Source organism: Kogia breviceps, chromosome 10 (assembly GCF_026419965.1).
Source record: "Kogia breviceps isolate mKogBre1 chromosome 10, mKogBre1 haplotype 1, whole genome shotgun sequence".
Lineage (NCBI taxonomy): Eukaryota > Metazoa > Chordata > Mammalia > Artiodactyla > Physeteridae > Kogia > Kogia breviceps.
This window is the reverse complement of record NC_081319.1, coordinates 45,902,360-45,926,040: the sequence shown is the minus strand read 5'-3', so window position 1 is coordinate 45,926,040 and position 23,681 is coordinate 45,902,360. Positions and strand designations below refer to the sequence as shown.

Here is a 23,681-nt window from a genome sequence, read left to right as displayed (position 1 = left end):
GGGGCGCTAGACAACGACGGCGTTAACTGCTAGTTTCCAGGTGGTAGCTGGATCTTCTAAGGAAACCAAGGCAGTTGAAATTTAGGCTAAAATGGGGAAACAAATGCCTGTCCAGAATAACAATTCCCTCTGTTGGTTCTTTTTTTCCTCAGGGAGGTGAGGAGGGAGCCTGAAGGTGCATTGCAAATTTGCACACACTACATAAAATCCAACCCCTACAAAACATCTATCTCCCTCATGACGCCTTAGGAAGAAACCTTCTTCAGGCTGATAACCAATATTTTATAATAACTCTAAGTGGACTATAACCTTTAAAAATTGTGAATCACCATGTTGTACACCTACCTGTAACTGACATAATATTGTACAGCAACTATACTTCAATAAGAAAAATAATAAAGTCCAGAAAAACCCAAAGTTCTGATAGAGCAGTTTCCAACTGTCTGACCCATCGGTCAGAAAATCCAATTTTGTGAAGTCATAGGAAAAGGATGGACAATGGAATGGCGGTTGGGGGCGGGGAGGGGGTGTCCTGCAGGGCTTCAGGATGAGAGGGACAGGCCACCACTGAAGAGGACCCATCCCAGTAATGCATAGTGTGGCGGGCACTTGCCAGACACCCTGCACCCCACCTTCTGAAGCGAACCAGATTCTGGTCACAAGACCGAGCCTGAGTCCTCCTCAGCCTTTCAGAATCCAAGCTACAAAGGGGTTCATGAAACAAATGTCTGGTCTGTAGCCTAACAGATAAAGATTAACAGAAAAAAAATTGTCATTTATCCTCTCCTCCAACATTTCACAGAAAAACCGACTTCTGGTGCATCCTGTTATAACTCTTTAAATTGGTTAACACAGCAGCATCAAGATAAGCATAAGCTCAGCTGGTTGGTACGACAGATTTGAGAACTGAAAGGACTACACTTTTCAGGTGACTCTTATCAGCCCCCCTTCTTCTGATTACTGAACCTGTGTTCAATCCCCCCTACCTGTCCCCAAAGCAGAAAGATAAAAGACCCCGGCTAGCTCACCCCAGGTCTGCTGACTCTGCTTCCAGGATGATGCTGTTGGTCTTGTTGTCAAGGACAACGTTGCCGACGTCACTGCCGTAGAAGCTGGACCGGGGGGTGCTGACACAGCTGGACAGGAGGGAGTTCATGGCCGAGGACTGGTTGGAGCCAGGGATGTTCATGGGGGATGGGGTCAGAGACCTCTGCTTGACGACCTGGTTGATGTTTCTTACGGTCTCAAAGACTCGCTTCTGGTGACTGGGGAGAATGCACAACATCATCCATGACTAAGCAAATGCAGGAATGACCCTGGAGTTCAACCCTCCAAACACTATCCACTGAGAAGCCAATAGGCAGCTGGCCCACTGTGACCCCCAAGCAGCCCGACACCCTGTGCCTTCCACGTGTTTCTTAGGGTGTTGGCTGGAATTCAAGAGACTCAATACCCACAGAATTCAGGGCTCCACTATGTGGTTGTGTCCTAAAGTTGATACTGCTTCCTACTTCCCTTAAGCTTGACCTACAAATATATTTAATGGTAACTTTTATCTCCCACCTAGTTTTCTTCTCTCATGATAGTCTCTAGAAAGCAAACTCCAGGAGGGCAGTGTTCACTGCTCAGCACATAACAGGGCTCAATAAATTTTTGCAGAATGAGTCTTTGTTGACCATTCATATTAAAAAAAAAAAAGTAAGACTTAAAGTTAGTCTTAAAAACTTCTATAACGAGATGATAAACACCAAATTAGTCTTTTTTTTTTTTTTTTTGGCTGGAAACTGCCATTTCTAAGAGCAGAACCACACTTCGATGCTCATTTGTTCTCTTTTAAGGAGAAAAAGGTAGGTATGTTTCTATAATGGCTGCTTCTTTCTGGGCTGCAGAGGGCTTCACACATGCACCGAGGCTTAGGGACTGGTCACTTCCAGGATCCCATTTAAGTTCTGTCTATGGGAGTTGGGTCCAGAGAAAACTTGATGAAATCAGATCCACAGGTTCCTTACACCTCCGAGCAGGCCAAGTGCAAGGTCTCAAGTTAGGAAGAGAGATTGCACAGGCCGGTATGTATGCAGAAAGGAAACGGAAGCCTTGCTCACACCCCACCCCCTCGAAGAGCCCTCTGTATCTCAGATTGCATCTTATTTTTCTTTTCCTAACAGACGTCAAAATTTTTTTAAAGTAACATTTTCCACTGAAAAGAAAGATAAAAATGAGCGGTGGTGTCAAGATGAAGCTTGTGTGAAGAGAGATGGGAAATACATCTGTCCTTCCTTAACTTTCTGCAAGTTCATAATATATATTTAAAACCCAACCAGAAGAGGAGGGGGGTTGTCAGCTGCGTTCTCTAATTTCCCTTAATCTAGACTGTCTGCGGAAGGATCACAGTGATCACTGCTGGCATCTGAGGCCCACCCCACAGTCCCTGGGAGCTGAGAACCAAGGCCGTACGCGATGTCTGGCGACTCGGGCTCTTCCAGCTGCAGCTCCTTGCGCATGGTTCCCTCGATCTCCGCCGCCAAGGAGTCCTGGGAAAAGCCGGGAGACACACAGTGAGTGAGCAGCAATTCAAGTGCTCTGTCTCTAGAAGAGGCACAAAGACAGCCTGGACACAGAGCATAAACCGAGGCCTCAGAACACAGGGTGACAGCATCTGCCACGGGCAGAACGCCGGGCTGAGCGATCCCCGTGGAGCTAAGTGTAAAGCCCCTTTGTTCGTGTGAACTGAGGGTCTGAAAGCAAACCCTATGTTCCCTGGGCTAAACCATGGAGCTGTGGCGGTGACCACAAGGAGAGGCAGAGAGCTTGCGGGGGAGGACCTGAGTGATGGGTGCTGTCATTTGGGCTCTGCTCTTGTGATCCCTGGCCTCCGGCAGGGAAAGCTCCTGTGCCCCCCAACCATCTGTGACCCACCCACCTTTAACAACAGGCTCACATCTCATTTCCGCCAGGAATCCTTCATCTCCTCCCCCAAGGAGACAGCAAACACATTAAGACCTTGCCTGTTCTCTGAACAGTCCACTTGTGTCTTTCTCTAGCCAGGTTGTGAATTTGTGGGTCTGGGGAAGACCAGTCATTGAGGACTTCTCACCTCCTGGATGGGCCAAGTCCCAAGCTCAGACTCAGCAGTGGAGGGGCCTGCTGAGTACCCCCTCCCTGAACCGCCCACCAGGCCTCACTGGGTGAAGCAGAGCCTGACAAACACTCCCTCATGCTCACGCAGGTGGATGCCGATAGGGTGTGCAGAAAAGCACCTGCTGAGGCCTCAGAGGAGGACACCACCTAGGAGAACCTGAAGAGAAGGGCTAAATTCGTGCCAAGCAACAGAACTTCCTGCGATGACGGGAATGTTCTCTTTCTGCACCATCCAGTATGGGAGACACTGGCCACAGGTGGCTACTGAGTGCTTGAAATGTGACCAGTGTGACTGAGGAACTGAATTCTTAACTGCACTAATTTTAAGTGATTTAAATTTACATAGTCACTTGTGGCCGGTGGCTTCCCAGCTGACAGAGCATGGGGCCTCCTCCAGGGTGTCCACCTCCAGGGCCCCCAGTCCACTGGAGATGCTCCCGTCTGGAATTTGTAATTTTTAAGCTAGTTTATTTTTCTTAATACTGTTTACATTCCAAGTTCTGCACAAGGGAAGGACCTTCATACCACTTAAGAGAAACAAGATACCAAACTACTAATGACACTGCTGTTCTGGAGGAAAGTCACAAGCAAGGTCTGTGACATTTGTGGCCACGATCCCCCCTGGGCCATCTGGAGATGAGCATGGATCCTTTCTCAGAATAATGTTTTTAAATGAATAAAATAATTAGGATTAAAGAGGAAGCCACGGGCTTCCCTGGTGGCGCAGTGGTCGAGAGTCCGCCTGCCGATGCAGGGGACACGGGTTCATGCCCTGGTCCAGGAAGATCCCACATGCTGCCGAGCGGCTGGGCCCGTGAGCCATGGCCGCTGAGCCTGCGCATCCGGAGCCTGTGCTCTGCAACGGGAGAGGCCACAACAGTGAGAGGCCCGCATACCGCAAAAAAAAAAAAAAAAGAAAAAAAAGAAAGAAAAAAAGAGGAAGCCAGATATACTGAGTTAATTACTAAAATATTAATAACTGCAAGTATGATAGAGTAACACACAGGATCGGGTTTTAGGACTGGTAATGACTGTCACTTTGAAGCGGAGATGAGCACAGGTGGTGTCTTGGGACATCTGTGGCCACTGACATGTGCTATGAAAAGAGCTGTGATTTCAATGGATGACAAAGTCACGGGGATGCTAATATCACTGTGGTTTGTTACCTACCTTCATGAAGGAAGGAAACACCAAGTACAGTTAGGGATTAATGAACATATAAGATATAATCCTCCCTCGAAGTTCAAGGGCCCACTGAATCCTGTCTGTAGATCCCAGATTAAGAACTCTTGGCCATAACACAAGAGAATTGGGAACATACTCGAGCAAAACCTGCCACCTCTTTTATTCAGCAGTTAGAAGGGCTGGGAGCAAGAGAGGCAGATCCGGGCGTTCTGCTCCAGAGACACAGACATGATGCAAGCTTTAGATTGCCTTAAATACCTTTCATGCATAATGCACTTTAAAAATAGCCATCTTCAAAAACTGAGCTCTGCCAACAGCAGAAAAAGGGCAAACAAAAGCTCCACCTCAGCAAATAATAAACGCTGAGAATCAATCTCTCCAGAAGAAACCTAAATGCAGACTTTCAATTCAACTTTTCTTATGTCTAGGTTTAGCTTTAAAGTACAGGTCTGTCCTTGAGAGCAGGAACACAGGAGAGTGAATCCCAGGCATGCAAGAAACAAGACAGCCCCAGGAGATGTGAAACCGGGAAGGAGGGGAAGTGAGGCAGGGAGTGTACAAAGCTACACGGGCCCATCTGTGAGCCAAGCATAGTCAGCTCTAGATCGGGATTCAGGGGATAGATTGTCCTTTGCTGCCTTCATTGGGATTCTTGGAATCACTGGATCACCAATCTGCTTCTTGGAAAGCTGACTATTTATGTTGTGTCTTTCTCTTTGGTTTCCCTTAGATTTCAATCAGGTGGAGAGAGAGCACCTGACTTTATATATGAAATCAAAGAAGAAAAGGAGATCGTGATTTAGAAAAAGTGGTTCAGACAGCAAGGGGTTGGGTGACAGTGTCTGCAATGGAGAGGGGGAATCTGTGAAGAAAAAAGAGCCCTGAGTAAAGGTCAATTTGAAAGGGACCAACTTTCACAAACATTTATACAGCCCTTCACTCCTATTTCATTTAGAGGAGTTTCTCTCAAAAGTTCTTCTCTCCTCAGAGAGAACTGGTATCTCATCAAAGCACGGAAATAGAGCCTGAAAAGTTCTTGATGGTTTGCTATTCAGTCTGTTGACTCAGCCATCCAGATCTAATAGTTGTAGTAAGCACCTACAACTCTACAATAGACCAAGCACTGTGCTAGGTGCAGAGTATTAAAGAGAGAGAGGGAGGAAATAGCAAATAAGACATGGTCCCCACCTTCAAGGGGCCCTAGTCTGACAGAAGAAGATAAAATGAGAAAGTTCCCCAAATATTACTGGGAAATAACCATCAGAGGGGCACCACCCTGTGCTGCCCAACCCCCATAGGGAGAGGTCAGCCTCCTGGAGAGCCCCCTGCTCAACCACATTCCCCTAAAGCTTAAACATGAAACAGATCAGGCCGGGGTTAAAGAAATAAGATTGTGGTGAAATAAGATGAAAAATATAAAAATTTCACACCCGGCACAGAGGGAAATCTTTTTTCAGATCACAGATGCCGAAAGCCACCAGAACGGTTAATAAGCATACAAAGAACCAGCGGAACCATAAGGCAATTTAAGAATTCTCGAATGCGCTTGTGAGGCCAAAATAGCACATACTCTAAAAAAGTCGGGGAAAAATAATGTAGAGTGCCTTCCACATATCTGAGGTGGCTACTAAATCTGGTTCCTACTAAATTTATCTTCCAAGGGCAGGAGTAGGAAAGACAGATTCAGAGGGACGGAAAATAAAGAACCGATTCGTCTCACGTGGTTAAGAAGCCACGGGCTAGGCTCGCGAGCCCTCATCTCGGATCCAGATCCAAGCTGCAAAAGGAGAAGCCACCTGCAGAGGCTCAGCTCCAGACCCGCCCTCCTCCCAGGAGCACCCGCTGGCCTGAGGGTGGGAAGCGGGGGTCAGGCAGCAGGCGGGCACTCACCATGGGAAATAGGCCCAGCGAGTGGTAACGCCTGGATGTGGTGTTGGGCATGGTCTTGTTCCGGAGGTTCTTGATCTCTTCCTGCGCCTCGTGGAGCATCTCCATGCACTCGGCGTACTTGTCCTCCAGCTCGCGCAGCTGCCGGACACCAGGAAAGGGCAGAGGGCTGGGATGTGAGACCTGGTACCACCCACCCACCCACTCCAGAGCCAGGAAGAACCAGGATCACTACCAGAGGCTCCCGCCCTCCACAGGACCAGCTGCCCTGTGTCCTGAGGCCAAAGAGTCCTCAAGGCACAGTTTTTCTCTTACTTGCAGACTCGGAAATCTCCTAAAACACTAATATAACAATGAGCAACTGAGAGAAAACAAACAAAAGGGCAAATCATCACTCCCTCGTTTCCTGCCACATCTTTGAACGGGGCTCCTCTGACTTGGCGTGCCCTGTGTCCTTGCCCTTATTGGAACGTTTGTCGGGAGCCCGTGCGCGGCGGGCTCCAGGCTGGGGTACAGCCCAGGCTCCCAGGTGCTCACGGCCAGCTCCAGCAGAACTGGGAGCTGCCTTAGGAGTAAGAATGACATTCGATTCAATATCAAAATGGTCGTTAAGATGGACGGGACCCACACAGCCTGTTAGAAGGAGGCTGATGTACCCCAGCTGGGACCGGGGCCCTGATGAAATGAGGGAGAGCCACTCACCTCGGCCGTGAGCTGCCGCTGGGCGTCCTTGGCAGCCCCCAGGTGTTGGACAAGTTCTTCATTTTCCACTGCACACTAGAACGTGGCAAAGGGAAATCAGCTTCTCTTTAAAGACACGTAGGAAAGTCTAACTTTTCCCCTCTTACTCCCTGATCCGTTATGATCCTGTCACATGTCCACAGGGAGATTTTATCTTATACTGGAGTAAAATTTTGTCTTTTATATAGTTTGGAAGGCAGCGTATTGCCTGTGTCCGTGTTCATTCCCTATCGCTTACCCCTACCCTCCATAGTCACGGCTGCTCTCTGGAAGCATTTCACCTCAGGCTTCCAGCAAAGGCCTGACATGGGAAACTTAATTGTTTTTTCGCTGTTTCTTCTTAAATCTCAAGGGGACATGGTTCTACTGCAGAATATACAGGTGCCCAGTGTAAGGCCAAATACCAAACTAGATCATTCAGACTCTGAATTCCCCAACTCTCTGTTTACAGCCCCTTTACCTTTCTTAATGGGTTCTATTCATTTGCAGATTTTTCTTAGGAGGTAAGTGGTGATAAATGTGATCCCCTTTGCCAATTCAGGGCAACAAATTTTATGCTATTGAATCTGCGAAGCTTTAGCAAAAGTTCTAAAGGGACAGCACAAATTCCTAAAATATGAATCTAAAGGGCACTGTCTTTGGGGTAAATGACCCTTCTCGACCTCAGAACAGCTACTTTTGCATCAGCCAGAGAAACAGAAGCCTTACAGCTTTTGCCTTCTTCTGCAAATCAACTATTTGGGAGAGCAGATGTGTGATCTCCTCCTGCTGGCGGGCAGCATCTTCCGTCTTCTTGGCCAGTTCCTCCGAGATACTGGCAATCTGCACGTTGGCATCTCCTTTGACCAAGAAACGACAGTCGCAAGAGCCAGAGAGAATGGTTTCTTTGTGGTTTGTCCATGAAAAAAATCATCTTTATTACAAGACGGGGGAGTAGTGGAGAGGGCACGTGAAGATGGCTTGCAGGGAGAGTCCCCATCTTCCTATATGGGCTCGGTCTGTCGTGAGGAGGAACCGGCCCACCAGCTACGGCTCACAGGCTCTGTGTGGGTTCTCACCCCACTGCCCAGAGCCACCTCCCCAGAGAAAATCGGGCAGGCTTGGGCAGTCAGCCCGGAGGTGCCATACCAAACAGAAGGCGCCTCTGGCCAATTCTGCACGTTCCACACAGGAACACACCCCCATCAGTAACAGGAACCCCTGCTGCACTCTGTTCTAGAAAGGAACTATTGCTATGCACAACACAATTCCCCTGGGCATTTTCAACCCATATTCAGAGCCATAACTCATTTTACTAGATTTAAAGATAGGGTGTGTTTCATTGACTTTAGTGTTTTGCTGACACTCAGAATACTGTGTTGCCCGTTTGTCTTAACGTGTAAACTTATCGTGGAGAGGGTGGGGGGAAGCACATAATATGTGCAAAGCTGAGAACTCTGGCCTCAACGTTTACACATCAAGTTACTGATACTATAAGGCTGTTCTTCCACATCTTCAGCTCAGGACTTCGAAGCTGGACCTAACTCAGACATTCAATAACCAATATTCCAGCAGAAAGCCAAAATTTAAATGAATTTTAATTAATTGCGAGAGACTGGGAAACGTACGGCTGACAACACCACACCCAGGGTCTCATAAACGAGGGTGAGGGGTGCCACACAAGATCAGGGGAGGCCTCTAGTTTTCAGAAAAAAATGCTACTGAGCCTGGGCTGGCAGGAAGACCACACTCTATCAGGTGATGCAAACCCGCCTGGTCTTAATGACGGCAGATGCGGAAAGTAAAAGCGAGGGACAGGAGTGGTGGGGGGCAGGCCATACTCAGCTCCTTCACGCAGTCGTTGACCAGCTGCTTCTCCTTCTCTTCATAGGTAATGGTCTCCGTCTTCAGCTGGCAGGCCTGTGGACAAGGCTCAGGTCAGAGATCCCACAGTCACACCTGGACAGCCCAGGGGATGCAGCAAGGGCTAACCTGGGTCTGGGAAGCTGCCCTTCAGCATCTCCCCAGCTGTGACCCACTGAGCCCTCAGATATAGAAAGTCAATCCCAACCACTAGAGGGCACCACACAAAGCAGTTGCTAAAACTCTTGTGAGCGCCCCCTCTATCAGTCGGCCTGTCTATTCTCGTGTGTCTGTCCTGGCTCAGAGTCATGGACCTGCCTTGTGACCCAAACAGTGCCTATGACACATCCCTGCCTACTGTGGGCATTCTAAGGATAATCACCACCACAAGAATGGCTAACACTTATCACACCTACTACGTGCCGGGGATGTTTGAGTTTGGGTTGAATATGGGTTGAAAACGCCCAGGGGAATTGTGTTGTGCATGGCAATAGTTCCTTTCTAGAACAGAATGCAGCAGGGGTTCCTATTACTGATCCTATGAGTTTCTGGGTGGGAGTTAGACCTGTTGTATTCAGCTGAGTAAAAACAGGGTACAATATGAAAGCATTAAAGTTCAGAGACCCAAGAGCTACCCTCGGACTCTGGATGGCTTTGCTCCTGGCTGAAAGGGTGGGAAGATAAGAGATCTGAAGGCCCCAAGAAAATGCCCCAGTTAGAGAGGTATCTCTGAGCCCTCAGGTCCTGGCCCCAGAGATGCCACAGTCCTGAAAGCCAGATGCAGGAGCCGGAATCCGGGGCTGGGATCAGATTCCCTCTGCTTGCTTTAGGGGAAGACTCCGACAGAGGGACAAACTGCTGTGTGCCTGGGGCTAGAGCATTTACTTGCAGCAGAGGCTGGAACTCAGAATGGAGAAAACTGGACTGTAGTTTTGGCTCAGCCACTGCCTGGCAGAGAAAGCTTGGTCGCACTGGGCTTATGTCGCCCGTCAGTAAATGAGAGGCTGGAAGAGTTAATGGCTAAGAGACATGAATGACCCTCTCCTCAGGCAGAAGAGCATCCTGTTAAGCCCAGACATGAGGCTCTTTCCAACATGTGAGGCAAGTTCGAGGTGACAGGTGGTCTGCCCTATTGGAAGGACTTTGGGGAACCCTGGGCCAGCTTAGGTGAACATGCAGCCCAAACTTGACAGACAAGGGCCTGATCGATAGGGCTGTACCATACCTCTGGCTAGAGAGCATAAACTCACTGATAATTAAACAAAAAGTACTAAATTTGCAGGCATCTGTATTTCTGGATAGGGGAAGTGGGTGAAGGGAAATAATGTGGGGTTTGGAGCCACAGAGACTCACAAATCCTGGCTCTGTTGTCACTAATTTGCAAGATCTTGGGCAATCAAAACACTTACCGTTTTCCCTACTGTAAATGAGAATCAAAGTAACCAGCTTCCAGGCTTGTTGTGAAGATTTTATTAAAAAGAATGCAGGCAAAGTACCCATCACAGTGACTAGCCAATCAGAAATACTCAAAAGCACGGGGGCTTCCCTGGTGGCACAGTGGTTGAGAGTCCACCTGCCGATGCAGGGGACACGGGTTCATGCCCCGGTCCGGGAAGATCCCACATGCCGCGGAGCGGCTGGGCCCGTGAGCCATGGCCGCTGAGCCTGCGCGTCCGGAGCCTGTGCTCCACAACGGGAGAGGCCACAGCGGTGAGAGGCCCACGTAGCGCAAAAAACAAAGCAAAACAAAACACGGGTTTCCAAGCTGCCTCACTCAGTTCAACCTTTTTAAGTTAACTGTCTAAGAAATATGTCTCCAAGTTCTCGTGTACTACTAGGGCACATGTGACCTGCAGTAAAGTGAAAACGAGGCTTTCACACCAGGCCTCCAAGTCATTTCTACGTCCGAGCTGGAGACCACCATGGCAAGGCCCCACTTTCTAGGAGCTTTGGTCCTGACCGAGAAGGAAAAGGGTTTGCCACTCTTACCCATCCCCATGCTGCATAATTCACCAGTCGTCTGCTGCAGCCCAGACAGTATGTGCTGCCCTTTGAAGGCAATGCCCAGCTCATAAATAAGGCACGCCCTCTGGGCACTTGGTGTGACTGTGACCCCAGGTCCACATGGCTCTTCCACAGACCATCACCCTGGAGGACGGCGGGGCTGTAATCACAGCTATTCTCACCAGACATGCAAATGGGGCCACCACCCTTGCAGAGGGGACGAGGGCAGGGAGTGCACGTCACCTCTGATCGAAGTACAACGTTCTCCTCTTCAAGGTCCTTCAGCTTCTTCTGGAGAGAATCCAGATGGAAGTAATTCTGGACAGAGGAGGACGACTCATTCCTCTTCAACCTGGGGGAGAAAGTTCACTTTCTAGGGAGGGAGGCATTTCCTCCCACCACCTGGCAAACCATGGAGAAGCACAAAGAAGGGCCGTTTCAAGGAAAGCTCATGAAAGGTGCAGGGGTGACAATGATCAATCAGGCTGCTCCCTCACCACCAGGAAAACGGCACAGGCTTACGGCACTTCAGAGCCACATCCCAGCCCTTTCCGGCCACTTTGCCTCAAATTTCAGGGGAACCAATTCTATTTGAAGTCTACACAATCTGGGATGCCTTCTATGTGCCAAGAACTATTTTAAGTACTCTACATGTATGAACCCATTCAGTGCTCACAGCGCTAAGAACTGAGTACTATTATGATGCCCACTTTACAAATGAGGAAACAAGCACAGAGAGGTTAATAACTTGGCCACGAGCCACAGAGCCAAGGTCTGAACTCAGGCCATCGGGGCTCTAGAGTTCATGTTCCTAATAGGAGACTCTGCTGACTCAGAGAAGCCCCTCCCCCCAGGCACCCCCCCAAGGACCCACCACAGCACTGCTGGCTCCAGAACCCTGTATTTCCTCCAAATGCAGAGTCCAGCCTGTTACTCCTTAACAGCCAGGCCAAACCAATCTAATCTGACAAATAAACAGTAAGACCCAGGAAGAGGAAAACTAAAATCCCATTAGAATAGGAAAATCCATCTGTCGGAGGCACTCAGAGACGTTTGGCCTACAGAAGGCTGAGAGCAGCTGACTTGTGCTGCCAGTGAAGGTGACACTGTCTAGGCAACTCCAAGGACATGGACCACAGCCAGCCAGTGCGCCGGCCTCTAGAGACAGGCCCTTGGGTGACTTACGGGGTAGAGCACACAGACTCCGGCTCGCTCTCCTCTGCGGCGCTGGTGTAGAACTGAAGCAGCTCATCCTTCATGGACAGTTCATGCCGGAGCTGTGACACCTGCACAGACACAGCCCGTCATGTGCTCTCTAAATGTGACAGCATCCCCACTCGTGCTTAAACACTTATTGCTCACTGAGAACATTTTTTAAATTCCTCATTCAAAGTGAAGGCACGTCACCAATTTTGTGCTATTCAAGGAAAACAAAGGGCTGAGCTTGATCCCATTTAAGAAAAATACAATCAATTACTTTTTGGCAAAAATCCCTCTGTTTAAATTTGTAGTTTTTACTTTGGTACAAAGAAGAGGTGAGAGGGGACTAGAAGGTGCTAGAATGATGGCTGGGGCGGGGGCGGGCGGGCGGGCGGGTGGCAGCAAGACAACATAGGGGCTTTGCAAGTAAATAGATGACCAGCTGGGAAAACAATCAGAGAAGCGGACCATGTTACCACATGGAGGAAGAGGTCATTCACTTCTGCCAAAAACCAAATCCCATCTCAGACCAGGACCCTGGTGATGCCAGTTCCTGGTGGCCAGCTACAAGCAGCGAGCCCGTCAACCCTTGTTCTCCTGCTTGGAAAATCTCATAGCCCCACCTTGTGACTGCTACACCCTCACAGGAATCCTGGCCAAGCTTGGCCAGACCTTGCTTTGTACTCAATGATTACAAGATAGGCATTACAGACACAGGAAGAAAAGAGGCAACCATCAGGAACTGGCCGTACCGACTGCTGCAAGGATGGTTCTGCAAGTCACACTTATTTATACTTCAGGTTTAAAATAAACAAACCTGAGCCATAAAAATTTTCACCTGCCCTTTCACCATTCAGCACCGATGAACAGGCAACCAGCACTGTCAGCAAGAATTATAATTGTTTTAATTCTTTCTTGTGTCTAATTTGATTTGGGGTCTATAGTTTATCCCAACTTTCCTACACAACACCGTGAATATATTTTATCTTCCATGGAGAAACCAGTTTTATGTGCCTAAAGGCTTCAGCTTCAACACCTAGACTGATCATTTAATGATGTTGCAAAGGGAAACAGTTTTCAAACTCCAAGGTTTCCCAAGGGGACAAAAAGTCACTTCCACCCCCAAGTGCAGGATGCACTTTGTGTGAGGAAAGGAAGCCCCAAGCAAGGGCAGCACCTTGGAGAAGTAGCGTGTGAGGGGCGACGGGTGACCATGTACTGGTTCCTGATGGCATGTCCCTCTGTTCAGAAGGGGCCAAGTAGGGAGCCAGGCTGATCTTCTCCCATACTTGGGAGAAGGGAGATTCAGGTCATGATGCTGGAGGCCGGTAGAGCGGGGGTTAACTTTACTTCTCCTTGAACACGACCGTATCCTACCTCATCCCCTTTTAAAGAAAGCCCAGGATTAAAACTTGTCTTTATACAGTGCTGTACATCAATTATATCTCAGTAACACCGGAAGGGGGAAAAAAAATCAATAAAAATTACAATAAACCCTTAAAAAAACTTTTTCCTATCGAGTGGCTACTCTGTTTCATCACATTAAATGATTGGTAAACCCGGACAACAATAGCTGAGAATATCTTTAATGAGGAAGAAGTCTGAATACGTCTTAGGGACATGAATAAGGGCATCCCCGACGCCCTCCCCCCGCCACACTAAGAAAGTTTCTGATAGAAAATAAGGGAGAAGAAATGAGAAGAAGGAAAGCCAATCAAGGTCCTCTCGCAGTTCAGATCCACTGTTCAAAGGCCAGTTAGGATGATGGCAAAGACACTAGCAAGGGGGGCCTGGCTGTAAGCTCCAAATTCTGGTTGTAGCAACCCCACCCGACTCTGCAGCCTTCCTCCTCCTGTCCACACCGTATCCCTCCCAGAAAACCAGTGCTACACCTTTGAGACCTCAGCCCCTAAGTTAAGCCTAAAATGTTCTTCCCCTGCCCCCCACCCCCCATAATGATGGGGGCTGAAGACACAGGCCAAGATTTGTATCATTGACATAGTAGGGCTTCTATCATGAAAACAACAGGCTATTTGGGGTTTTGTTTTAGAAACACAAAATTATATTGCGCTGATGAAGGGGCAGTCACTGCCTCACTCTGCAGCACGGCTGCAGTTCCTTCTCTGCCTGCCAACGCCCACCCCGGCTCGGGAATCTCCACTCATTGTTGGAATAGCCTGCGTGCCCTTTAGCCAAGCTCCGAGTGTCTTTCTCAGCTGACATGATGCTCTAGACTCTTGGAGGACACGGGCTGTAGCTGGTCCACACTGGGGGCCTACTGACCACGTGAGGGCTGCTCCCAGCCTGGGCGACCCGTCCACACTGTCCGAAGGAGACACAAATGAACAGGAAGGGGCAGCAGGAAGGCAGCTCTCCATGTCCGGGGAGGGCTTTTCCCAGCGGGATCCCGTGAAATCATCACCTCCCTCCGGCACACCTTTCGCGGCACCCAAGCCCCTGCAGGCGCCCCTGCAGCCAGGTCCTCACCTCCTCCCGGATGTGCTCTACCTGCTCCTCCAGCAACTCATTCCTCTCGGTTAGTGTCTTGTTCTTCTTCAACAACGACTGGCCGATCCGAGCAGCCAACTCTAGATCCCGCTCTTTCTGTGAAAGGCAGAAGCGAGAACACAGGCTGAGAAAACCCGTGCTTCTGGCAGGAGCCCACAGAACTCAGTGTCAACTGAGGTTGAAAACAAGGGCGTTCAGCAAGGACAAGGGAATTGACTAATTCACCATCCACCGCACCAACGTCTGATACCTGTTCAAAGAGGAGTTCACTCAGCTACCAGGGCCCCAAGCAATGAAAGGGAACCTTCTTTTTTTTTTTTTTCTCGGTACACGGGCCTCTCACTGCTGTGGCCTCTCCCATTGCAGAGCACAGGCTCCGGACGCGCAGGCTCAGCGGCCATGGCTCACGGGCACAGCCACTCCGCGGCATGTGGGATCTTCCCGGACCAGGGCACGGACCCGTGTCCCCTGCATCGGCAGGCGGACTCTCAACCACTGCGCCACCAGGGAAGCCCGGAACCTTCTGATCTAATGAAAACAAGTCTCTTCCTACAGGAAAGACATGCTTCCAAAAACCTTTCTATGCAACTGCTTTTGGTCCTTGTGTAATCATTTGATAACCTGTCTCTCTCCCCGAAGGGCTGGGCTATTGTATGGCCAGCACCCAGCACAGGGAGACACTCGGTCACTATTTGCTCAATGAATTAAGTGAATCCAGAAATTCCAAAGTGCACTTAAAATAGCTAAAGAAGCCTCTCTGGCACACATTAAGCTGGAATTTACTGAGTTCCTTAGATTTACCACATATGAAACAAAAATGTTGAATGTTACTCTGAAATAGGATACAGTTATGTGTTTCTTTTACTTATGGAAGGTAGGCTACTTAGGCTTTATTTTTTTTAAAATAGCTTTAAAAATGGAGAAACAATGCGTAAGATTGCCCTACTTCAGAAACAAAGACTGTTGCAGACAGAATTTTCTGTTAGCTCAGTTGCTGACATTCAGAGCACAGCAGTGCACAGAGGAAAATCTTTACTGGCATACAAAGATACAGCTGCCTTTATGGGAGGAAAGCTGTTGCCTGACTAGTGGAGACAGCGGGGTGGACGCCGTCACCAAATGCAGACTCACTGATCCTTGCTGGTGAAACTGCTGGCCATCACGAGTAGATACAATTGCTCACTTTTAGGTGGGGCTTGGCATATGGGGAGGAGAACTCCGGAAAATGAAAACCTTTTAGAAGCCTATGCTAATTATTCTGTTCATCTGGTGTAAAAAGCAGAAGAAGAGGGACATGGGGTTTTGAGCAGAAAAAAGCTGGGGGTTCAGGAATCCTTGCTTCTGATAACCATGTAGTCTTATGGTTTCCACTGAACAAGGATCGGATACCCTCTAGATCCATCTTTTCCAAACACAGATGATAAACCACCAGTAGGTTGAGAATCATTTTAGTCATGGCAACTGCCATTTTGTTCTAAATGACATTCAACAGCATAGAACTGAAATACCAAAGTGCATTCCACATAGTAACGTTATCACTTCATGCTTAAATTTTGCTTGTCACACATTTACCGACAACCTAAGAGGCATTTCTTATGACAGGTACCTGTCAAAAGTTTAACTGCTGCAGGTGAACCGTTCTACCCTAAAATTTGAGAGTCTGGGCTCTGATTCAACGTCCCTGGGGCCCAGTTCCCTCGTCTGTGAGATGAGGTAGGGTGGACGGGCAGACTTGCTGAGGGACCCTTGAAAGAATCTTCTAGCTCTATGATTCATTGAGTTGTAAGATATTTCAAAAAGCATCTTTTATTTCTAACTTCTTATATATCCACCAAATTACACCATGCAACAGTAGCACACCTTCCTTTGCTCATCACGGGAGTTTCGCTGAATTACGAGCAGAGCACTGGAGGTCAGAGCATAGTTTGGGGGGACTGGATCCAACAGCGATTTGGCTCTCTGGAGCTCTTGCATGAATGATGGTCTCTCTCCCCTAGGTCTTCCATGGTCCTGAAACCTGTAACTGCTGTCCCAGAAGCCAGCCGGGTGTCATGTCAAGTGAGCCATAAATTCTTCCAACTCCTTCCCAATCTGTGCCTCCCCCTCATACCCTCCCAGGGAACAAAGGGGACCAGTGAGTCTGCCCAGCGAACCGAGACGCCCCTCCCTGTGCATTCATCCGTGCCGGCTACTGTGTCTACCAAGGAGGGTCCTTATCTCAGTGGCCCTTTATTACTTTTCAGACACAACGGTTGTGCATATTTGGTACTGGGAGGAAATGACCCACAGGGATTGGGTGAGGGAACCCACTTCTACAGGGGCCACCTCAAAACTAGCAACAAGTGCAGGTGGTTTCCGCTGGCTAACTCTCAGTGAAAACTGTAGTACCATTGTCCATTTCCCTCTGGAAGTGTGGTCTCCATAAATCTCACTCCAGTCTGTTAAATCTTTCTACTAGAACAAGCCCTCAGCCTGAATACCCAGCAGGTGCTTCATGCTCGTTGGCTCACTGCCTACTGTTCTGTGTTGCTTGCCGTCATGCAATCAAGCTGCTAAGTTCCAGCACCCACAGACATTTCGTATGCAGATTTCAGTGCAAACAAATCAAGCCAAAATCATAATGACGAAGACAGGTTGGGCACAAGGCACTGACGAGCATGTGAAGAATGCTGAAGGCTTCCCATGGCACACAGGGGCCAGAACCCAAGAGCAATGGGACGCAGGCAGGGGCAGGAAACAAATGCTGAGGGGCTCAACAACAAAGCCCCTTGCCCCTCCCCACTATACCCCAATACACGTCAAACCTCAGACTTGAGGGCCTCCTTGCCCTCCGGAGGGGGCAACTCTCACTTTGCCTATACCCAAAATCTAATCTGTATAGTAATATAAAGAAAATGCTTTGCTGGGAAAAAAAAAAAAAAAAAAAAAGGAAGTGAGAGTAAAAATATTCAGAGATGAAATGAAATTCTTAAACAAAAAAGTCATCAGAAGGTCTCCGTTTTTTCTAAGGCCAGTTGGGTTTCTCTTTAAGAATTTCATATAACTGATTCACTTTGTTGTAATATAACTGTTTCACTTTGTTGTAAAGGAGAAACTAACACACTATTGTAAAACAGTTATACTCCAATAAAGATGTTAAAAAAAAAAGTTCATAAAAAAAAAAAAGAATTTCAGTAATGAAAAGAGTCTCATTTCTTACAACCAGCCAACATGTGATAAATATTTACTTCGAAAACCAGGAAAACAGCTAGGAAATGACCACTGGATCAAACTCCAGTGAGAAAATGAGACCATAAATCAATCTCAATTTGGAAATCAGCTATTAGAAGAACTGGTTCTTTTATTCCCCAGGAGATGGCAGTCAGGTGGGGCTCATTCCGGCTCTCCTAGTTCCCTCTCCGCAGCTATGTTTCGCTGAAAACTTGATGCACTGTAGGATATATGTATATGTCTGGCTGATTCATTTTGCTGGGCAGTAGAAGTTAACACAACCTTGTAAAGCAACTACACTTCAATAAAAAATTTTTTAAAAAATACTGTGACTTGTTTCTCAGCCCCTTTTAGCAATGACCATGAACACTCGAGCCGCCTGGCACGGCCCCAAAGATGGAGAGCTGCCTGCCTCCCATGCTGAGCAGCTGACTCATCTCATTCACCCATTTTGGGATAAAAAAGCATGACTAAGGGGCTCCTGGAATAACCCTCTCCGTAACTGGGGAGGAGACAGCTTTGCCCAAAGGTAAATTCCGAACAGCAGCAAAAGCCAGGGCAAGCTGCAGGATCCTCTTCCCCTTTAACCCGAAAGCAAACTCTTCACATTGGCCAAGGGCTGTGCTCCGGCATTCCGGTGCAAATCCCGCCAGCACCCCGCCTGCATGTGGCGGCATGCAAAACCAAAGCAAACGACCAGAGGATACGGAACCAAAGCCAAGAAAAGCACAGCACGTTCGCGTGACTGGGGCAATTAGACTTTAACCAGGAAACCCGCCTAGTTCCAAAGAAAGGCGGCAACTCAGATGTGATTCATATCAGGAAAAGGAGAGGCACAGCGTTGTATATAAAACACACAGATGCACACAGACCATGGCCATGGTGAGCTGCTAAAAATAAAACAAAGAAGCACAGCAAAGAGCCACCTGAAGAAACTGCCCCACAAATATTCTTTTGAGCAACTCAGTTTTTCTTTAAAGACGACAGCATACTTTTTTATACAGTGACACTCATTTAAGAAATGAGCTGTGAAGTGCTGATGACCAGGATCTGCATACAGGGCTGGAGTCCCAGGCTCCTCTGAAGTGGTCCTCAAACATCCAAGCAGAGACGGGTCTGGCCCTGCAGAGTCCTCACCCAGCCCTGCCAGCTCACGCTCGGCAGGAGGCTGGAGCCATGGGCCATGGATACTCACTGAAGCAGCATCCCATTAAAACAAAAGTTATCCAGTTCATGTTTTTAAAGTAAAAATGTCTCATTGACAATCAACTAACCGTACTCCCCAAAACTAAATAAACAGGGCGGTAAACAACTACAGCCAAAATCAACAGGGCCAGGTGCATAGTGGTTAAGGGCCTGGGCTGGAAAGCAGCTGAGCCACCGGGTGTCGTCTTTCCTCTCAAATGTAGGTCCCCTCACAGTAGGATGGGGGAAAGAGTGGCATCTACTTCTGAGAACTATCGTAGAATTAATGAGATGATGCACAGACGACACACAGCTCTCAAAGTTTACCCTTAATAATAAGTGAGGGGCTTCCCTGGTGGCGCAGTGGTTGAGAGTCCGCCTGCCGATGCGGGGGATGCGGGTTCGTGCCCCGGTCCGGGAGGATCCCACGTGCCGCGGAGCGGCTGGGTCCGTGAGCCATGGCCGCTGGGCCTGCGCATCCGGAGCCTGTGCTCCGCAACGGGAGAGGCCACAACAGTGAGAGGCCCGCGTACCACAAAAATAATAATAATAAAAATAATAATAATAATAAGTGTGACCACAGAGGCAGACACTTATCAAAGGCCCATCATTTCCAAGATTAAAAGGGAGAAAGAAATCAGGACCCAATAGGGTCCTCGCCTTGGACAAACTTCTAACCAATGCAGTTGGATGAACAAAGCCAATGGAATGACAGGGTGGCTCTCGAGTTCAGGGTTGGCCGGGGCACGGACTACCTGGGTCTGGGGGAGTGTGATAGCTTCAGAGATCCCCAATGAGCCCTGCAGTATGACACTCAAGGCAAGAAAAGACAGAGGGGCCAAACGGTGCAAAAGGTCACAGGTGGGAGAGCAGGAGGCAGGTCCCGGTGATGAGTACTAAGAGGAGTCAGGAATGTGATCAAGTGTGTAGCCTTGAATGCCATGCCAAGGAGTTCTGAGTGTCGGGTGTAGCCGAGGTCATTAAAGAGGGCTTGGGAGGGTGGCAGCTGCAGGGAAGATGACAGCAGAGAGAAAACTCAAATCTCACTGCCAGGGCTCCAGGAGCTGGAGTGGTGGCCTTGGAAAAAAAATAATAAAGGTACAGACATAGGACCTCCCTCAGAAGACTTGAGGACTAACTGGGTATGAGGTGAGGAGTGGATTTAGAAACGGGACACTGTTGGGGAAAATTGACACAGCAGGAAGGGGGAACATGGTAAAAACTATATTCAAAAGTTGGTGGTGCCAACCAAGCTAGCCTATGAGGTAGCTAATGCCAGCCGCCAAGACAGCTGCAACTGGAGAGCCACCAGAAGGCCGGTGCCCTAAAATGCCTCACCAATGGCCCTGTCACACGGCCAAAAAATCTAAACTCACTTATTCGGGGCTGAGGAGTTTGTAACTTCCCTGACATGCAGGTGGTCAAGTGGGTCTTGCTCCTGCCCTGTCTCAGCTACACTGGGTCTACCCGTGGGTGGCCTTCCGGAGAATTGGAGGGGAGTGTGTAGCAGGGCAGGTGAACCCTCAGGAACTTGAGGTAGGGGTGGGGGAGTATTGGAAGGGTCCAGCCCTCAGAGTGGGTAGGAGAACACTGGATGTGCAGAAGGGATAAGCGCAGGGAAAGAGAGAGACATAAAAATGGGGTGAAGAGATGCCCCCCACCAAAAAACCTCAGGTCCCACACTTCTGCTTGGTCCTGTGTTTCAACTTTGTTCTGTCACTGGCTGAAAAATGATGATTTCTGTGTCTCTCATATCTTTCTACTCTCTTCCTCAAGAAGGGCTAATGAATAGTCAGTCACATGACCCCAAATCATTCTAGATTCTAGAGCAGAAACCAGGGTCTAAAAGTTAGCACCTCTTGGGACTCCCCTGGTGGTTCAGTGGTTAAGACTTTGCCTTCCAACGCAGGGGGTGCAGGTTCGATCCCTGGTCAGGGAGCTAAGATCCCACACGCCTCAGGTCCAAAAAACCAAAACATAAAACAGAAGCAATATTGTAACAAATTCTATGAAGACTTTAAAAATGGTCCACATAAAAAAAAAAAAAAAAAATCTGGGCTTCCCTGGTGGCGCAGTGGTTGAGAATCCACCTGCTGATGCAGGGGTCACAGGTTCGTGCCCCGGTCCGGGAAGATCTCACATGCCACGGAGCGGCTGGGCCCGTGAGCCATGGCCACTGAGCCTGCGCGTCCGGAGTCTGTGCTCCGCAACGGGAGAGGCCACAACAGTGAGAGGCCCGTGTACCACACACACACACACAAAAATCTTTAGAAAAAAGGTTAGCACCTCTGCATTTGAGGTCTGATTTTGTGGGGAGAGTGGGAGGTAGTACTTTAAGATGAGCACTTATCCAGTAAATACTGAGAACCTACCATTTTCTGGCCTCTTGAAGGCATGGGGATACACACATTACACTCATCTGCTTCCAGAGGCCACCATAGCACCTTAATTCTCAACTGTCAATAGAATGCTGAGAAGAAACTGAGAAAAGCATAGTCTCTAAACTAACTGCAGCTCATCTAATCCGAAGCACGTTTCCTAAATTTTCCTTGCCACGCTTGTTTTGGTTATTTCCATGCTGACACTGCATAATAATATTCCCTTAACCTCATGTAAATAAAAACATAACAAAATGGAACTAAAACATTACAAAGATATGGATAATGATGTATTTTTCTGACATTTTTTGTATACATTTAACATATATGATTAGTATATATTCTAAGGGTTTCTAAATCTTAAACAGGGTATTCTATAGCACGTATTTAAATGCCACCCTATTCTGTGTCACTAATACATTCCTTTTAATACATACAAATACCTTGTAAAAAGTTACAGTGACAGAAGCCAACATAGCTCTCAGTTCAAAAGATAAATAAAATAAAGCCACTTAATTATACCAAGAGGGCTCAGTTTCTGAGATTCTCCACCGAGAAAGATAGTAATGTATGCTTTAATTGATATAAATTATAATCAGTTATACATTACTCTTTGCCTTGCCCCGAATCACTTACCTCCTCAAGAAGCCGAGTTACAGAATCTATGTCATTATATGTCTTAGTCATCTGGCCAACTCTTTCAGCACATAAAACTGCAAGAAATAAAAACGACAATGAAACTACTGATGCTACAAGCCTGCCAAACAAACAACCCACCTAAAAAGTTGGCTCTAAAGTCATACTGGGCACAAAGGGTGATTGGTTTTGCTGGGTTCAGCCCCACCGGGTTTCGTTCCCCGGTTCCAGAGAAAAGATTCAAGCTGTGGGGTGAGAGGGCAGGGGTCTACTATTCACTGCAAAGCCTTGACGCTGCGTGCGTGTGTGTGTGTGTGCGCGCGTGCACATACGCACGTGCACACTCGGGGGTGGCGCTGAGAGCAGGGCACTGGAGTGGAAAGGGGTCTGGCCTCATACACAGTCAGCAAACCAAAGTGGGTCAGCAGCACAGTGACTGAGGTATGAACCGGCAGAAAGATCCAGAGGGTCTCGAACCCACTCACTGTGCAGACCCAACTACGTGGGTAGACTGGGTCCTTCCCAAAGCAGCTCTTGGTATAATTATTAAACAGCCTTAGCTGATAATTTCATAATGGCACACAGCCCCCTCTTCCCCAGATGGCCTAAAGGCTATGCAACCGGTTTCCAAACCATGAAAACCAGGGTGACAGATTTTTTTTTTTTTAATCCACACTCCCACCCCATACCCTCACATATGGTATTTCATGACATATGCCATTTGCTTAAGAGGCCTTAAGAGGCTGTCTGCAGGCCACTTTAGGACTGTGTTCTTTCACTAGAGAAAGAGGGTGTGCACTGAAAGGAGGCTTTAGTCTCCAGAAAAATCTGAGGGTTGTTTTATTTTAAATCAATGGCAAGGAATCGATTTGTAGTCCAAATACCATGAAGGTAGCATGGGTTTTATTCTGAGGAGGAAGGAGTGAAAGCAAATGGATTTAGGGCCAAGGTGTAAAATTTTTTGAAACCAGCCACTTAGGGGCTAAATAATAACTTGTTAGTAACTCCTCATAACTAAGACTCTAGAAAATCATTCTTTTAAGCGTAGAGGACTTAGTCAGCTTTCGCAATAACCCACTTACAGTCACAGCCCATGCAAGGCCTTTGGGAACTGAAGTGTATTGCTAAACCAAACTCAGCGTTACTAATGGCTAACTGCAACTGGAGAGCAATAGGTCTCTAAATATTTTATAAATCCAAGTAGAGATCATCCTAGTGGGTGAGCGCAGAGAAATCTGATCTGTTGGAATGATTTTCTAGCTTAAGGAGGAGACCTGAAATCTGGTTCCAAATCTGAAACCCTCCCAACACAGGGCCCTCAGAGCTGGGGGCTGGGGGGATGAGGAGGGGTTCCTTTGCTGGCCTCTCCTCCACCCAGTGCTTTATGGCAGGAACCCTCCAGCCACTGAAGGGAGCATTGCCTCAGGCATTTTCCTTCCCTTCCCACAAGGAAAAGCAAGGGAGATGTACAGGGTTGGTTTGAACCAGAATTTAATTTGATGGAGATGGCGTCCAGCTCAAATTGCTCTAAATAGATCATCAGCTCGAGGTCACAAGAAATCCTTAAGTGGAGATTCCTGTGCCTCGGACAGGAGTTGGTTTTTATGCTGCACAGCTGTGATGTTCTGTAACGGTACAGACAAGACCCGGGAGCCCTCTAGCCAGCTCCCTCTAGGAGAGCATGGCGTCCCGTCATCTACCGGCAAGTACAAAGGCCTCTGTGTTGAAGCTTGTGCTGCGACTCTAGGGCCAGCTAATGTCCCCCTT

At 48.2% G+C, this 23,681-nt stretch overlaps 1 protein-coding gene across 11 annotated transcripts in view; it reads right to left on the bottom strand.

Annotated features, from left to right (window-relative positions):
* TRAK1 (trafficking kinesin protein 1) overlaps positions 1-23,681 on the bottom strand; it is a 157,268-nt gene that overhangs the window by 22,804 nt on the left and 110,783 nt on the right. For all 11 annotated transcript variants that reach the window (XM_067005597.1, XM_067005602.1, XM_067005596.1 and 8 more), the window contains 10 exons: positions 21,915-21,991; positions 14,485-14,601; positions 11,983-12,083; positions 11,041-11,149; positions 8,772-8,850; positions 7,660-7,790; positions 6,913-6,987; positions 6,214-6,351; positions 2,455-2,531; positions 1,029-1,265 (listed from right to left, as the gene is read on the bottom strand). In XM_067005597.1, coding sequence (XP_066861698.1) covers positions 1,029-1,265; positions 2,455-2,531; positions 6,214-6,351; positions 6,913-6,987; positions 7,660-7,790; positions 8,772-8,850; positions 11,041-11,149; positions 11,983-12,083; positions 14,485-14,601; positions 21,915-21,965 — 1,115 coding nt within the window. In that variant the 5' untranslated portion in view covers positions 21,966-21,991. The remainder of the gene's footprint in view (positions 1-1,028; positions 1,266-2,454; positions 2,532-6,213; positions 6,352-6,912; positions 6,988-7,659; positions 7,791-8,771; positions 8,851-11,040; positions 11,150-11,982; positions 12,084-14,484; positions 14,602-21,914; positions 21,992-23,681) is intronic.